Raw genomic sequence first — 18281 nt, 5'->3', positions numbered from 1 at the left:
TCTTACCCAAAAATTCTCAACGAAATGCGCCATGACCATCGTGCCGCCGCGCCGGGTTCCGCGTCCGCGCCCGTCCGCTTGCCCGCCACTGTGTAAACACGGACCCGGCCCCCACGGCGCCCCCGCCTTTCGCCGCCGCCGCCGCCGCCGCCTTCTTCTCAGTGACCGGCCCTCAGCCTTCAGGGCGCATGCGCCACCTAGCGGCTACTGCCGCCGGGCGAAAACTTGGACTACACAGCCTCGTTGCGCGCATGCGCCCTGGGATCTATTCCCGGGTTTTGGTCGCTTTCATCTCGCCCCAGCCTGGGCGCGGCTAGATTTGAGTATTCTCTTGGGAGTGGTGGAAAACCATGTCCCTGAGGAGTCACTGGGGAGACTTCCCGATCCCTCTGCAGTGTGACGATACTGGCCAGGAATCGAACCTAGGGAGGGGCCGGCTGGCGGCAGTGAAGCCCGCCTTCTTCACAAGGCTAGTTCCCCGGGCCTTCAAAGATCCCGAGTGGACCAAAGTCTAGGCAAGCTGGAATGGAGGCAACTTGGCCTCTAGCCACCTGAGGCGACGCTGAGAAACTTCGAGTTAACAGGGTGCCTTTCCTTGACCGGGAACTAAGAGCCAAAACAAAACTTTCCGAGGCCGGAAAAGGAGGAAACGCCCAGTGTCGCCTGAGAGCCACAGGAGCTGCGCGAGATCCAGAGCAGCCCGAGTCCCTGACCTCTAGCACGCCTGGAGCAAACCGGCCAAGACAGCCAAGAGCCGGAACGTGACCCGAAAGGAATGAATTTCCCTGACCCATGCAGTTTTTAAAAAAAAAAAAAACTCTTTCAGGACTTGTTCGTAAGAGTCCATGGTTCTTAGCAACTTGTACATTTTGGAAAAAGAAGCAAGTTTTAACATGCCTCGACCTCACAGAGAAACTAAATCCTCTTCCCACGCCTTGCTTTCCAAAAGCTAAAAAAAAAAAAAGTTAAACTTTTGTTGAGGTCTCACGTTCACTATCACCAGGTCATTTGCCAAAAGTGTAGGAAAGTCTAGTTCTATCAAAAGCCAGGTTCGGAATCTATAGCCTTTGAAGCCAAGCCCCACAAATAGCTTTAGTGTACGCTATACTATATATGTACATGCACACCGCATCTCAGGTCTTGTAACTTTAAACATAATGAACACTATAAAACTATTTCTTCATGGGAAATTATTTTCATCCTCCAAAGTAAAAACCGTGCAGTGCCTTTCACATAGATGAAACCAGTAAGTGTTGAATTGGGAATGGTTGTGATAGTGGTTTTGTGGCTATATCTTTTAAAGAGTATTTTTTAGGGATATATAGGATGTAATGATAAGACATCTATGATTTGCTTCAAAAATAATTTACTGAGGAAGAGGGGATGAGTAGGAATATAGATGAAACAGGATTGACCATGAGTTGATAATTGTTGGAGCTGGGTGATGGAAACATGGTGGTTCATTACATTAGTTTCTCCATTTTTGTATGTATTTGAGATTTACCAGGATAAAGGCTTTTTTAAAAGTTTGGACTACATTGGAAAATGCTATTTCTTTCATTAAGCTGTATTTTTAAAGTCTTTTTAACAATGCCATTTATACATAGTCTAGGGGAAAGTCAAACTTAGAAATATACTACAGCGCTTTCCAAGTCATCAACCTAGTGCTATCTTTCTTGATGCGGAAGACGTACTAAAAAGATAACAGCTGTCTAGATTACCCTGCAAATGAGTTTGCCATTAAATTCCTGATATCTTAAGTACTATCACCCTTAGGTGCAGGCAAGACAGGTCACTATCATTGGCCCTATGCTTCAAAGAACCCAACATATCACAAACACACATACACACATTCACTTATTAAAAAAATGAAATATATTGTGCCTCTGTCACTCATGATCTGATGTTGAACACTGGCACAGTACGACCCATAACCCTAAATACGCTCCCACGACCAAACCATTCAGGTCCCAGAGAAACACTCAGCTTCACATCTCTGCCTAATGTCCTCAAAACAAAAGGTAGGTTCCAAATGCAGTGAGAGTCTGTGGGATATGGCTGCTAACAGAGATAGATTATTTTGGACTTCATGTAGAATTTGAGCAGCAGAAGTGCTTAGGTAAAGAGAAGACTTATTGATTTGTCAAATCCATCCTCTCAGCTTGAATGCAATAGATTCTTGTATAACAAAGAATAGTTCCCCAGTAGTGTCAAGTATAGATTTTCCTTCTCTAAATCTGGAGTGTCACAATTAGAAGCCCTGGTGGTGCAGTGGTTAAAGCACTAAGCAGCTAACCAAAAGGTTCTAAGAGGTTGAACCTACCAGATCCCTCATAGGAGAAAGACGTGGCAGTCTGCTTCTGTAAAGATTTATAGCCTTGAAACCCTAAGGCTCAGTTCTACTCTGTCTTCTGGGGTCACCAAGAGTCGGTATGGACTCGACAGCAGTGGGTTTGATTTTTTTTTGGAATGTCCCAATTTGAGGCATTAGTGGTTCATGGTAGAATTCTCAGCTTCCATGAGGGAGACTGGGCAACATGTCATTCCATTGTGTCTGGGGTCACCTCGAGCTGGGGACCAACTCAATGGCAGGTAACAATAACAGGGTCTCAATTTGTGGTTCCAAGATTACAATTTAGCATAGTATTCACAGGAGATGCCTATTTGCATGCTTATCTCTGGTCCCATAAAAGAGGCGTGCCTGCCATAAAGATAAATACTCTGTGTATTTCAGGTATTTGTAAGGCTCATTAGAGCCCAAACCCCATATTCTTTAAAGTCTGGTAGGTAAGTTGTAGGACTCTGTACTGAATAGTCATTAAGGTGACTAAATTTCAGATGAAAGAGTATAGCATAGAAGAATGTGGTTGGTATCAGCCAGCTTCTGTCCTCTGAAGTGAGGTTTCCAGGGATGCATATACTCTCTGGCAGAGTATAGATAAGGCCCTGAGGGGTAGCTCACCCAGATACCTTAAAATATTTGTGCCGCACAAGCTTAGCCCTTGCTTATCCAAACACATTTTAAAATTATTAAAACTGACATAGGTAACAACAGTGTTTAACTCAGTGCCTATAATACCTATCACTACATGTGTGACTACTCAGTGGATGTTCAGTGAAAGAACGGATGAATGATTGAGCCTACCATAGAAAAGTCAACATGGATGAAACCTTGGATATGTAAAAACTCCATTCTTCTTTTATTCATATCCCTAATTGGTTCTAGATCTTAGAGCCTGTAAAATTTTCATTGTTTTATTTTCTCACATTACATATTTTCAGAAGAATTCTTTTAGGCTTGAGCATACTTCTTAAAAGGACAAAACTACCTTTTGTAATAAAATTGAAATAATATTTAAGATTTGGCTCCCCTAAACAATATGACCTTCAATTTTTGGTTGTTTCCACCTCCAGGTTCATCTTCCTCAGAGAATCTCTCTCTGTTACACCTGCCACCAACATGTTGGTTTCCAGGGGTGCTATTGCTTTCCATTGAACTCTGGCCCAAATATTACATCATAGCCTATACCACACATGAACTGTTAAAACATAACTCGATAAAAGTGGCAGCAAGTAAAAGAAGAAATTAACACAAATAAGAGGAGAAATTAACTCAAAATAAATCTACATTTCCTGTTTTACAAAATATAGCTTGTCTCCAAGACAGGTCCCAACCTCTTAGGCAAGGAATCCAGAGAACCTTCCCCTTTTCATTTCTTATTTTAGTCTCCTCCCATTTCCAGTCCTGGGTTCACAGCCCACAGCACAGTAATCAACATTTAGTCACAAGGGTCATTTCCTTATAACTTCACTTAAAATTAGTTCTATTCCAGAAGAGTTGGCTATAAAGTAAAACACATTTTCCCATTTATATTCAATATAATTTTGCAAAAGTACTTCCATTTGTTTCCAAAAGTAGAATGGCAGAGGAGAAGCTCTCACAAACCCCTCTTGTTTCCTGCTAATTTCTTCAAGGAGCAGCACCAGATATAGTTGTCCTCTGTACTCATACTTGACAGTAACAAGTGGCAAAAGACCTGAGCTCTATAATGGAGAAGAGAAACAGGCAGATCCCTGAAGTCTGGTATTTTCTTGTTTTTCTCATGCTCAATAGTAGCATATTGAAAGCAAAAGCTTTGTGCAAAACAGAAAGAAAAGCAAGAGCTTAGCAGATGGTGCCCAGGCAGGCTGCTGTGCTAGGGTGAGGGGGTAGAAACATGTTAATCAAACTGCAGAACAGAGCTAAACATCACCCTCCACACACCCTTTTCAATTCAGACTGTTTGCCATGCGTACCTTTCTTCTCTCTTCAGTGGACCTGAGGATGATCAACTGCCTGCTTCCTGCTGAGGCATAACCTCTTTTTCCAGAATGAGATGTACTTTCTCAGGGGCTCCCTTACCTTGCTGTCTTCAGAAGAAGTACAAAAACACCTGGCAGATTGTTCAGAGATTTACACTGTTAGTGACCACAGGGAATCTAACAGGGGTTTCAGAAGTAAGAAAAGAGGAATTACTAAATCACAGTACATAAAATAAAAAATATAATGATGCTAATGTGAAAATGTGTCATTAATGGTAAGTGGAAAACCTGAAAATGAAATGGAAAATACATTAAAGCTACAAGTGTGTAAAAGTATGCCTGCAATTGGCCAAAAATCAAAAGAAAACATGGAAAATGAAAAAAAAAAAAATGTGTACGTGTCAGGGTGGTGATATTGTGGCAATATTAAAAATTAAAAATTTATTTTAATATAATAACACTGTACAACTTAAATAGAAATAGTTGTTCTTTGTTTTTGTTTGAATGTAAATGTAACTGGGCCTAATATTCTTCAAAGTCTTTATTGATTCTTTCCTCTCTTTCATTTATTCAGGCAATAGATATTACTTTTATTGAGTACTTATTTAAATGAAAACACCATCTCAGCTCTTAAGAAATTCACAATCTAACATAGGCTAATGATGAAGAGATTGGTAGAGATGATGATAATAATAACAATAGTGTGCCTGAAAGCGTACCTGGCACATAGTTGGTGCCCAATGAATATTTGTTAAATAAAAAAACAAATGAATCAATATTTCTTCCAGAAGGATAAGCTCAAAGAAAATTAATTTATGCTTTTTCTTTTTTTTTCACAAGGAAATTGCCCTGGATTAACTGAAGGTAACCTTCATTATTAGCGCAGTGGTTTTAGGGTCTAGAGGGTAGTGGAGTCTGGAGCAACCAGAAATTGTAACCACAGAAGTCCAAGCAAGAGGCACCCTTGGCTGAGCTTAAAACGGAGGGAGTGGGCCTGGTCTCACTCAAAGAGCCACTGACACCTGATCAGGGATTTGAGTCACTGATGGACCAGCACCAGGTTTCAGCAGTAACACGGTATACTAGTAAAAAGCAAAGTCCCTGAGGTTCTCAGACGACTGAAGGGAAGCAGGGACTCCCATTCATCTGTATTTAACAAACATTTATTGAATACCTATACTGAGCTAGGTCCTCATCTAGACACTGGGGATACAATGGTGAACAAGACCGATAATTTTGCTGCCCTCATGGCACCTAATTAGTGTGGGAAGACAGACCATAAGTGTGTAAATAAGTCTTGATCAGTTAATTTGAAAAAAAATAAGAATTATATCTGTAATTTAGTTCAGCATGTTAAAGCACCTTTCACATATTATCTCATGTGTGATTAAAATAAAATAATTATTATCCCAGTTTTACAGATGAGAAAATATGCTCTTGGGGGTTAAATAAATTATCCAAGGTCACATAACTAATAAGTGGTAAACTACTATTAATTTAGCACTACAATAGAGTCATGAACAAAGTGTTATGGAGAAAGGGAAGTGAAGCCTCAAGCAAAAAAGCACTTTAAAAGAAGAAGGTTGGTCAAGGTGAGAGACTCATCTACCCTGGGCTTTTACTTATGGGTTTGTTTGTTTGTTTGTTTTTAACTTGTAAGTTTAATGTTTATCAGTTTCCAATTCTTCCCATAAAGAAGTCTGTTCCTTGGTTATCTTTTGCCTAACCCAGGTGCTCTAAATGAGCGTGGATGCTAACTAACAAGAATTCCATAAAAATTTCAAGGAAATTTATTATATATTGCTCCTTTAAAAAAATTTTCTCTCCTCACTGTAATTCCTGAAACATGTAAGAAATATAATTGTTCAAAAACTCAGATTCTAGTCAAAATCTAGGGTTGTCCCACACTAAACAGGACATCTGGCCATTATAGCAGAAGCCAGTCCCTTTTTATAGGCAGAAGGAAGCAGACAACCAAATTCAGCCTGTAAATGTGGCTGTGATGTTCTCTGTCAAAATCCTTAAGAAAGACCACTAAATTCTGATTATCTTTTGCAGGGAGGCAATTCCACTGGACAGAACTGACTAGCTCCAAAGGTGACAAAATAAAATTTTTTGTTTCTAGTCCTAAAAATTCACTGGATGACATCTGCCCTGATATACTTTTCTTCACAGTGCTTCAAGAACAAATTGTCACCAACTAGTCTTATTTTTTTTCCATTTAGGTGCAGAAAATGTATGCTAATTTTCTATTCTCACTTCCCACATTGCAGCTAAAACCAATTCTTTCATTATTTAAAGCTATTTTCAAATATATTCTCCAAGACAGAAACATTACCAAGCCATTATCTTCTGCATGATCTCACTTATGTTTATTTTTTTCTTCATATTTATTAATATGTCCTTTAGATTGAGTTATTATCCTGTCAAAAAAAAACCCATACTATTTATTTATAGCTTCTTTCTTTTTCTTTTCTTTTCTTTGGAGGGGGCAAGTATATGTATTTGTGTTGGTGGTGGCAGTTGAAGGGGTTCATCCTTATTTCTTAACTCTTAAATGGACATTATTAAACGTACTGGCAGGGTGGTCCAAGATGGCAGCATAGTCAGATGCCTCATAATGTTCCTCCTACAACAAAGACCCAAGAAAACAAGTGAATTGGATACAGATAACAACTTTGGAACCCTGAACATCAAGGGCAAGGTTGAAGAATCACACTGAGTGTAAAGTAGAAAGACAGATTGTACAAAAACAGCAGACATGGAGAATTGTGGATTGCCAGCTCCCTACCAGCAGGACCTGCAGAGTGCAGGCATATCGAAACAAAGCAAGCATACTGCTCCACATTGCCCCTCTGAAACCAGAGGCTTGTGCCCATTCTGACCACCCTGATACAGTGCTGTCCTCCTGGGACCTTTGGTAAGAGTTTCTGTACCACCCAGTGACCAACAACTCGGGCACCCTCATTGCGACCACTCAGCAACCTGCACTGCATACATATGACACACAACCTAGCAAACAGTGAGACTACTACCTGCACCAACACCCAGGTGACCAGCTGGATGGACACATCACCTCACCAGCAACACCAAGGAACCCCATACAGGATAGAACTCAAAAGGAAGTCACCAAGATATATTATAACCAAACTTTCCAAAACAAAAGACTAAGAAATAACCCTCAGCAGCTCAGGAAAAATGAAGCGTGACCTAGAAAGGGTAATCAGTACAACTAAGCTCTGATTATTCAACAGAAACCATGCAGACAAGAAGGCAACAGAATGACATGTGTAAAACCTTGAAAGAAAAAAATGGCCGACCTAAAATGATAGATCCAGCAAAACTATGTCTCAAATACAATGGTGAAATTAGGACACTTCCAGATAAACAGAAATTAAGGGAATTTGTAAAAACCAGACAAAAGTTACAAGAAATATTGAAAGGAGTCCTTCAGACACAGAACAAACAACATCAGACGGCAATCTGAGATAAGAACAGAGGACAGCATCAGCCAGATACTAGCCTAGACAAAGAATTCTCAAAAACAAAACAAAGCCAAAAGACCGAAAACAGGGAACCAGCAACTTCAATGTATAAATGACAACAACTTCAAAACAAAAAGAGGGAATAAATGGTGTAGTTGTAGAACTTTTATGTGGAGAAGAAGTCAAGGAGATAAGAAATCTGACTGCTTTAAGCTTAGGAAAATAAAGGTAAATTTCAAGGTAACCACAAAAAAGGTAACAAACATACTCATCAAAATAAATAAATAAATAAAAACATAAAGACTCAGTAAACACAAAATCAACAAGAACAAAAGAAATGAAAAGAAAATCCGCAAACAAAAAGAACTCAGGACAGAAAAATTCAGTGGAACAAAGAAACCGTCAACACTACAAAAATAAAGCACAGTAAAATGACACAGTAAACATACCTACTGATAATCACACTGAATATAAACGGCTTAAATGCACCTATAAAGAGACAGAGAGTGACAGAATGGATAAAAAAAAAAAAAAATACGACCCAACAATATGCTATCTACAAGAGACACACCTTAGACACAAAGACATAAATAAATTAAACCTCAAAGAATAGAAAAAAAAAAAAACACATCAAGCAAACAGTAACCAAAAAACAGTAGGAGTAGCAATATGAATCTCTGATAAAATAGACTTTAGGGTAAAATCCACCATAAAAGATAAGTGAGGACATTATATAATGATTAAAGTGTTAATTCACTAAGAGGACATAACCATAATAAATACATATGCACCCAATGATCGGGCTCTAAAATGCATAAAACAAACTATAACAGCTTTGAAAAGAGAAATAAATCCACCATAATAGTAGGAGACTACAACACACCACTTTTGGTGAAGGACAGAACAATCAGAAACAATCGAGAAAGACACAGAAGGTCAAAACGCCACAATCAACAAACTGGACCTCATAGATATATACAGGACTCTCTACCCAACAGCAGCAAAGTATATATTCTTTTCCAACACACATGAATTTTTGTCCAAGATAGACCACATTTTATGCCACAAAGCACACCTCAATAAAATCCAAAACATTGAAATAATACTAAGCATTTTCTCTGATCACAACACTATGAAAGTATATATCAATAACAGGGAGAGCAAGGAAAAAAATTAAACATGGAAACTGAATAACACCTTGCTTAAAAACCACTGGGAACTAGGAGAAATCAAACATGAAATAAAAAATTCCTAGAATGAAATGAGAATGAAAACATAACATAACAAAATCTTTGGGACACGGCAAAAGAAGTGCTCAGAGGTCAATTTATAGCAATAAATGTACACACCAAAAAAGAAGGGGCAAAATCAAAATATTAACCTTGTAATTGGAACAAATAGCAGCAAAAGAGGCCCAGAGTCACCAGAAGAAAGGAAATAATAAAGATCATTGTTGTTAAGTGCTGAAGAGTCAATTCCAACTCACAGCGACCCTGTGTACAACAGAACAAAACACCGCCCAGCGCTGCACCATCCTCACAATCCCTGTTATGCTTGAGCCCATCACTGCAGCCACTGTGTCAATTCATCTTATTGAGGGTTTTCCTCTTTTTCACTGACCCTCTACTTTACCAGGCATGATGTCCGTCTCCAGAAACTGATCCCTCCTGATAACATGTCTGTCATGGATTGAATTATGTACCCCCAAAAATGTGTGTATCCATTGGGCTGGGCCATGATTCCTGGTATTGTGTGATTTTCCTCTATGTTATAAATCCTGCCTCTATGATGTTAATGAGGGAGGATGGGCGGCAGTTGTGTTGGTGAGGTGGAACTCAACCTACAGGATTGGATTGGGTCTTGAGGCAATCTCTTGAGATATAAAAGACAGAAACGAGCAGAGAGACAGGGGGACCTCATACCACCAAGAAAGCACCAGAAGCAGAGTGTGTCCTTTGGACACGGGGTCCCTGCACCTGAGAATCTCATTGACCAGGGGAAGATTGAGGACAAGGACCTTCCTCCAGAGCTGACAGAGAGAGAAAGCCTTTCCCTGGAAGCAATGCCCTGAATTTGGACTTGCAACCTACTAGACTGTGAGAAAATAAATTTCTCTTTGTTAAACCCATCCACTTGTGGCATTTCTGTTACGGCAGCACTAGATAACTAAGACAATGTCCAAAGCGTGTGACACGTAGTCTTGCCATCCTTGCTTCAGAGAAGCATTTTGGTTATACTTCTTCACAGACTGATTTGTTCTTTTGGCAGCCCATGGTATATTCAATATTCTTTGCCAACGCCACAATTCAAAGGTGCCAATTCTTCTTCAGTCTTCCTTAATCATGGTCCAGCTTTCAAATGCACACAAGGCAATTGAAAAGACCATGGCTTGGGTTAGGGGTACCTTAGTCTTCAAGGTAACCTCTTTATTTTTAACACTTTAAAGAGGTCTTTTGCAGCAGATTTGCCCAATGCAGTGCATCTTTTTGATTTCTTGACTACTGCTTCCACGGGTGTTGATTGTGGATCCAAGTAAAATGAAATCCTTGACAACGTCCATCTTTTCTCCATTTATCATGAAGTTGCTTATTGGTCCAGTCGTGAGGATTTTTGGTTTTTTTATGTGGAAGTGTAATCCATACTGAAGGCTGTGGTTTTTAATCTACGTCAGTAGGTGCTTCAAGTCCTCTTCACTTTCAGCAAGCAAAATTGTGTCATTGCATAACACAGGTTGTTAATGGGCCTTCCTCCAATCCTGATGCTGTGTTCCTCTTCATATAGTCCAGCTTCTTGAATCATTTGCTCAGCCTACAGATCGAATAAATATGGTGAAAGATGCAACCCTGACACATATCTTTCCTGACTTTAAACCACTCAGTATCCTCTTGTTCTGTTCAACTGACTACCTCTTGATCTATGTACAGGTTCCTCATGAGCACCATTAAGTGTTCTGGAACTCCTGTTCTTTGAAATGTTATCCATAATTTGTGATGATCCACACAGTCAAATGTCTTTGCATAGTCAATAAACACAGGTAAACATCTTTCTGGTATTCTCTGCTTTCAGCCAGGATTATCTGACATCAGCAATGATATCCCTTGTTCCATGTCCTCTTCTGAATCCAGCTTGAATTTCTGGCAGTTCTCTGTGGATGCACTGCCGCAGCCGCGATTGAATCATCTTCAGCAAAATTTTGCTTATATGTGATATTAATGATACTGTTTGATAATTTCCACATTTGGTTGGATCGTCTTTCTTGGAAATAGGCATAAATATGGATCTCTTCCAGTTGGTTGACCAGGTAGCTGTTTTTCAGATTTCTTGGCATAGAAAAGTGAGCACTTTCAGTGCTGTATCCATTTGTTGAAACATCTCAGTTGATAGTCCATCAATTCCTGGAGCCTTGTTTTTTGCCAATGCCTTCAGTGCAGCTTGGATTTCTTCTTTCAGTACCATCGGTTCCTGATCACATGCTACCTCCTGAAAAGACTGAATGTAAACTAATTCTTTTTGGTATAGCAACTCTGTATTCCTTCCATCTTCTTTTGATGCTTCCTACATCGTATAATATTTTCCCCATAGAATCCTTCAGTATTGCAACTTGAGGCTTGAATTTTCTCTTCAGTTCTTTCAGCTTGAGAAATGCCAAGCATGCCCTTCCCTTCTGGTTTTCTATCTCCAGGTCTTTGCACATGTCATTATAATACTTTGTCTTCTCAAGCCGCCCTTCAAAATCTTCTGTTCAGCTCTTTTACCTCATCATTTCTTCCTTTTGCTTTAGCTACTTGACGTTCAAAAGCAATTTTCAGAGTCTTTTCTGACATCCGTTTTGGTCTTTTCTTTCTTTCCTGTCTTTTTAATGATCTCTTGCTTTCTTCATATTCGATGTCCTTAATGTCATTCCACAACTTAACTGGTCTTCAGTCATTACTGTTCAATGTGTCAAATCTGTTTTTGAGATGGTCTCTAAATTCAGGTGGGATATACTCAAGGTCGTAGTTTGGCTCTTTTGGACTTGTTCTAAATTTCTTCAGTTTCAACTTGAACTTGCATATGAGCAATTGATGGTCTGTTCCCCAGTCAGCCCCTGGCCCTGTTCTGACTGATGATATTGAGGTTTTCCATCATCTCTTTCTACAGATGTAGTCAATTTGAGTCTTGTGTATCTGGCAAGGTCCATGATCTTGGGTTTGCCAGCCCCTGTGGCTATGTGAATTCGGAGAAGCCTCTATCCTGACTCACAAACTTGAGGCATTACATCTTCTACTACCGCGTGAGCCCTTTTTTTTTTTTTATATCAATCTCTCTCTATATATATTTATAAGCTTTACTGGTTTTGCTTCTCTAAAGATCCCAGCCTAAGTCACTGAGGTAGAAAAATGAAACAGAACCATAACAAAATAAGAGATTGAAGAGGAAAAAAACTCCCTACGAGAAAATGCCCTGGCCCAGACGGCTTCACTTGAGAATTCTACCAAGCATTCGAAGAAGAGCTTACACGAATACTACTTAAATTATTTCAGAGTATAGAAAAGAAAGAAGTATTCCTGAATTCATTCTATGAAGCCAGCATAACCCTGATACCAAAGCCAGGTAAAGACATCACAAAAAAAGAAAATTACCAATATCCCTCATGAATATAGATGTAAAAATTATAAAAATAAAATTCTAGACAATAGAATTCAACAGCATATCAAAAAAATAAAACATCGTGACCAAATGGGATCCATACCAGGTATGCAAGGATGGTTTAACATTATAGAATCAATCAACATAATCCACCACATAAATAAAAAAAAATAAAAGAATCACATGATCATGTTAGTTGACACAGAAAAGGCATCTGACAAAGCCCAACACCCATTCCTGATAAAAACTTCCATAAAATAGGAATGAAAGGAAAATCCTCAACATAATAAAGGGCATTTATACAAAACCAACAGCCAACATTATTCTCAATGGAGAGATACTGAAAGCATTTCTCCTGAGAACAGGAACCAGACAAAGATGCTCTTTATCACTACTCTTATTCAATATTGTACTGGAAGTCTAGCTACAGCAATAAGGCAAGAAAAGGAAATGGCATTCAGATTGGTAAGGAAGAAGTGAAGTTATCCCTATTCACAGATGATATGGTTCTATACACAGAAAATCCCAAAGATTCTACAAGCTACTGGAACTAATAGAAGGATTCAACAAAGTAGCAGGATAAAAAATCGACATACAAAAATTAGTTGGATTCCTATATGCCAACAAAGAGAACTTCGAAAAGGAAGTCAAAAAAACAATACCATTTACAATAGCCCCCTAAAAGGTTAAAATAAATAAATAAATAAGTGCTTGGCAATTAATTTAACCAGGGATGCAAAAGACCTATGCAAGGGAAACTGCAAAACGCTACTGCAAGAAACCAAAACTGGAAAACATATCCTGCTCATGGGTAGGATGACTTAACACTGGAAAAATATCTACACTACCCAAAGAGATCTACAGATACAATACAATCCCGATCCAAATTCCGACAGCATTCTTTAATGAAATGGAAAAAACTAATCACCAACTCTATATGGAAAGGAAAGAGGCCTCGGATAAGTAAAGCATTATTAGAAAGAAGAACAAAGTAGGAGGCCTCACACTACCTGACCTCAGAAACTACTATACAGCCATGGTAGTCAAAACAGTTTAGTACTGGTACAATGACCAGACACATAGAATAATGGAACAGAATTGAGAACCCAGGTGTAAAACCCATCTACCTATGGTCAGCTGATCTTTGACAAAGGACCAAAGTCCATTAAATGGGGAAAAGACAATCTTTTTAAGAAATGGTGCAGGCAAAACTGGATGTCCACCTGTAAAAAAAATGAAACAGGACCCATACCTCACACCACACACAAAAACTAACTCAAAGTGGATCAAAGACCTACATATAAAACCTAAAATGATAAAGATTATGGAAGAAAAACTAGGGACAATGTTAGTGGCCATAATACATGGCATAATAACAATATCAAACATAATTAAAAATGCACAAACTGCAGAAGACGAACTAGATAAATAAGACCTCCTAAAAATTAAACAGTTAAGTTCATCAAAAGACTTTTTCAAAAGAATAAAAAGAGAACCTACAAATGGGGAAATACTTTGGCTACCACATATTCAACAAGAGCCTAATCTCTAAAAGTTAGAGAAACCTTCAACTTATCAACAATAAAAAGACAAACAATCCAAAAGGATATGAACAGACTCATAGCAACCCTATGCACAATAGAACGAAATACTGCCTGGTCCTGCACCATCCTTACAATCGTTGTTATGCTTGAGCTCATTGTTGCAGCCGCTGTGTCAATCCACCTCATTGAGGGTCTTCCTTTTTCCGCTGACCCTGTACTTTGCTTACTTTTTCTTCTCGAGAGGCCCTTTGAAATCTTCTGTTCAGTTCTTTTACTTCATCAATTCTTCCTGTTGCTTTAACTGCTCAAAAGCAAGTTTCGAGAAGACAAAGTATTATAATGACATGTGCAAAGAGCTTGAGATGGAAAACCAAAAAGGAAGAACACGCTTGGCATTTCTCAAGCTGAAAGAACTGAAGAAAAAATTCAAGCCTCAAGTTGCAATAGTGAAGGATTCCATGGGGAAAATATTAAACGACGCAGGAAGCATCAAAAGAAGATGGAAGGAATACACAGAGTCATTATACCAAAAAGAATTAGTCGATATTCAACCATTTCAAGAGATGGCACATGATCAGGAACGGATGGTACTGAAGGAAGAAGTCCAAGCATCTCTGACGGCATTGGTGAAAAACAAGGCTCCAGGAATTGATGGAATATCAATTGAGATGTTTCAACAAACAGATGCAGCGCTGGAGGTGCTCACTCTTCTATGCCAAGAAATATGGAAGACAGCTTCCTGACCAACTGGCTGGAACAGATCCATATTTATGCCTATTCCCAAGAAAGGTGATCCAACTGAATGTGGAAATTATAGAACAATATCATTAATATCACATTCAAGCAAACTTTTGCTGAAGATAATTCAAAAACGGCTGCAGTAGTGTATTGACAGGGAACTGCCAGGAATTCAGGCCGATTTCAGAAGAGGACGTGGAACCAGGGATATCATTGCTGATGTCAGATGGATCCTGGCTGAAAGCAGAGAATACCAGAAGGATGTTTACCTGTGTTTTATTGACTATGCAAAGGCATTCAACTGTGTGGATCATGACAAGTTATGGATAACACTGCGAAGAATGGGAATTCCAAAACACTTAATTGTGCTCATGAGGAAACTTTACGTAGATCAAGAGGCAGTTGTTCAGACAGAACAAGGGAATACTGATTGGCTTAAAGTCAGGAAAGGTGTGCGTCAGGGTTGTATCCTTTCACCATACCTATTTAATCTGTATGCTGAACAAAATAATACGAGAAGCTGGAGTATATAAAGAAGAACGGGACATCAAGATTGGAGGAAGACTCATTAACAACCTGAAATATGCAGATGACACAAGCTGGCTTGCTGAAAGTGAAGAGGACTTGAAGCACTTACTAATGAAGATCAAAGACCACAGCCTTCAGTATGGATTACACTTCAACATAAAAAAAAAAAAAATCCTCACAATTGGACCAATGATCAACATCATGATAAACAGAGAAAAGATTGAAATTGTCAAGGATTTCATTTTACCTGGATCCACGATCAACACCCATGGAAGCAACAGTCAAGAAATCTAAAGATGCATTGCATTGGGCAAATCTGCTGCAAAGGACCTCTTCAAAGTGTCGAAGAGCAAAGATGTCACCCTGAAGACTAAGGTGAGCCTGACCCAAGCCATGATATTTTCAATCACATATGCATGTGATTTTCACATATGCATGTGAAAGCTGGACTATGAATAAGGAAGACAGAAGAAGAGTTGACGCCTTTGCATTGTGGTGTTGGCAAAGAATATTGAATATACCATGCACTGCCAAAAGGATGAACAAATCTGTCTTGGAAGAAGTGCAGCCAGAATGCTCCTTAGAGGCAAGGATGGCAAGACTGCGTCTTACATACTTTGGACATGTTGTCAGGAGGAATCAGTTCCTGGAGAAGGACATCATGCTTGGCAAAGTACTGGGTCAGCAGAAAAGAGGGAGACCCTCAACGAGGTGGATTGACACAGTGGCTGCAACAATGAGCTCAAGCATAACAACGATTGTAAGGATGGCACAGGACCGGGCAGTGTTTTGTTCTGTTGTGCATAGGGTCGCTGTGAGTCGGAACTGACTCAACGGCACCTAACAACAAACAACAACAACTGTACTTTGCCGAGCATGATGTCGCTCTCCAGGGACTGATCCTTCCTCACAATATGTCCAAAGTATGTAAGACGCAGGCTTGCCATTCTTGCTTCTAAGGAGCATTCTGCTTGTACTTCTACCAAGCCAGATTTGTTCGTTCTTTTGGCAATCCATGGTATGTTCAATATTCTTCACCAACACAATTCAGAGGTGTCAGTTCTTCTCTGGTATTCCTTATTCACTGTCTAGTGATTGAGGTGATTGAAAATACCATGGCTTGGGTCAGGCCCACCATAGTCTTCAAGGTGACTTCTTTGCTTTTCAATACTTGAAAGAGGTCCTTTGCAGTAGACTTACCCAATGCAACGTGTCATTTGATTTCTTGACTGCTGCTTCCATGACTGTTGATTGCGGATCCAAGTAAACAGAAATCCTTGACAACTTCAATCTTTTCTCAGTTTATCACAATGTTGCTCATTGGTCCACTTGTGAGGATTTTTTTTTTCCTTATGTTGAAGTGTAATGCATACTGAAGGCTGCGGTCTTTGATCTTCATTAGTAAGTGCTTCAAGTCCTTTTCATTTTCAGCAAGCAAGGTTGTGTCATCTGCATAACACAGGTTGTTAATGAGTTTTCCTCCAATCTTGATGCCCCATTCTTCTTTACGTAGTTCAGCTTCTTGGATTATTTGCTCAGCATACAGATTGAATAGGTATGGTGAAAGGATACAACCCTGGTGCACACCTTTCTTGTCTTTAAGCCAATCAGTATCCCCTTGTTCTGTCCGAACAACTGCCTCTTAATCTATGTACAGGTTCCTCATGAGCACAATTAAGTGTTCTGGAACTTCCATTCCTCCCGATGTTATTCATAATTTCTTATGATCCACACAGTCGAATGCCTTTGCGTAGTCAATAAAACACAGGTAAGCATTCTTCTGGTCTTCTCTGTTTTCAGCCAGGATCCATCTGACATCAGCAATGATATCCCTGGTTGCACGTCCTCTTCTGAACCCAGCCTGAATGTCTGGTAGTTCCCTGTCCATATACTGCTGCAGCTGTTTTTGAATGATCTTCAGCAAAATTTTCTTGTGTGATATTAATGGTATTGCTCTATAATTAGCCATTAAAAAAATACAAATCAAAACTACAATGAGATACCGTCTCCGTCCAACAATAATGGCACTAATCAAAAAGAAAATAATAAACGTTGGCAAGGTTGTAGGAAGATTGGAACTCTTATACATTTCTGGGGGAATGTAAAGTGGTACAACCACTATAGAAAATGGTATGGTGCTTCTTTTAAACACTACAAATAGAAATTAGCATATGATCCATTAATCCCATTTCTAGGTATATACCCTAAAGAAATAAGAGCTGTGACATGAATAGACATATGTATACCCATGTTCATTGCAGCATTACTCACAATAGCAAAAAGGTGGAAACAACCTGAGTGCCCACCAATGGATGAATGGATAAACAAAGAATATTACACAACGATAAAGAATAACAACAAATCCACAAAACATCTCAGAACATGGATAAATTTGGAAGACATTATGCTGAGTGAGATAAGTGAACCACAAAAGGACAAATATTGTATGAGACCACTATTATAAAAAAAAATGAGAAAATGTTTACACATAGGAAAAATAAATTGTTTGATGATGACGAAGGATGGGAGAAAGAGGGAGGGAAAATTGCTAACTAGATAGAAGATACGTGTTAATACTGGTGATGGGAAAGGCAATACACAATATGGGGGAGTCAGCACAACATGATCAAGGGAAAGGAAAACGCTAAAAGGAACACAAGAATAAAGGGTAACTGTGGTAATTTTTTATGGTAATTTTTATATCATAGACAATTTTGCAACAATAGCATTAACAAACAATAATTTTAAAGAATGAATACATTAGTAGATTTGTTGTTGTTGTTAGGTACTGTTGAGTCTGTTCCAACTCAGCAGTGACATAGGTAGATAGGTATGCTAAAGAGGTGTGGGAGGGTGTAAGGGAGCACACCCAACCTGCAGGTGTACGTTTGGTTGTGGGTATTTTCTACATACATAATTGTAGGTGCTGCATGTCTATTAATATTGACAGTAGAGCACACAAGGGGCACAGTCACAGAAACTTCTTAGACATAACCAAACACCATAGGTGCACCTTTCGAATTTTGTTTCATGTAAAAGTACTACCTATTTAAAA

The 18281-nt window shown here is 39.1% G+C and overlaps 1 protein-coding gene across 2 annotated transcripts in view; it reads right to left on the bottom strand.

Annotated features, from left to right (window-relative positions):
- Window positions 1-126, bottom strand: part of FCHO2 (FCH and mu domain containing endocytic adaptor 2) — a 149104-nt gene extending 148978 nt beyond the window's left edge. For both annotated transcript variants that reach the window (XM_064272994.1, XM_010588207.3), the window contains exon 1: window positions 7-126. In XM_064272994.1, coding sequence (XP_064129064.1) covers window positions 7-39 — 33 coding nt within the window. In that variant the 5' untranslated portion in view covers window positions 40-126. The remainder of the gene's footprint in view (window positions 1-6) is intronic.
- Between the last annotated feature and the right edge of the window lie 18155 nt (window positions 127-18281).

This window comes from Loxodonta africana, chromosome 2 (genome assembly GCF_030014295.1).
Source record: "Loxodonta africana isolate mLoxAfr1 chromosome 2, mLoxAfr1.hap2, whole genome shotgun sequence".
NCBI lineage: Eukaryota > Metazoa > Chordata > Mammalia > Proboscidea > Elephantidae > Loxodonta > Loxodonta africana.
This window is presented reverse-complemented; position numbering and strand designations above follow the sequence as displayed.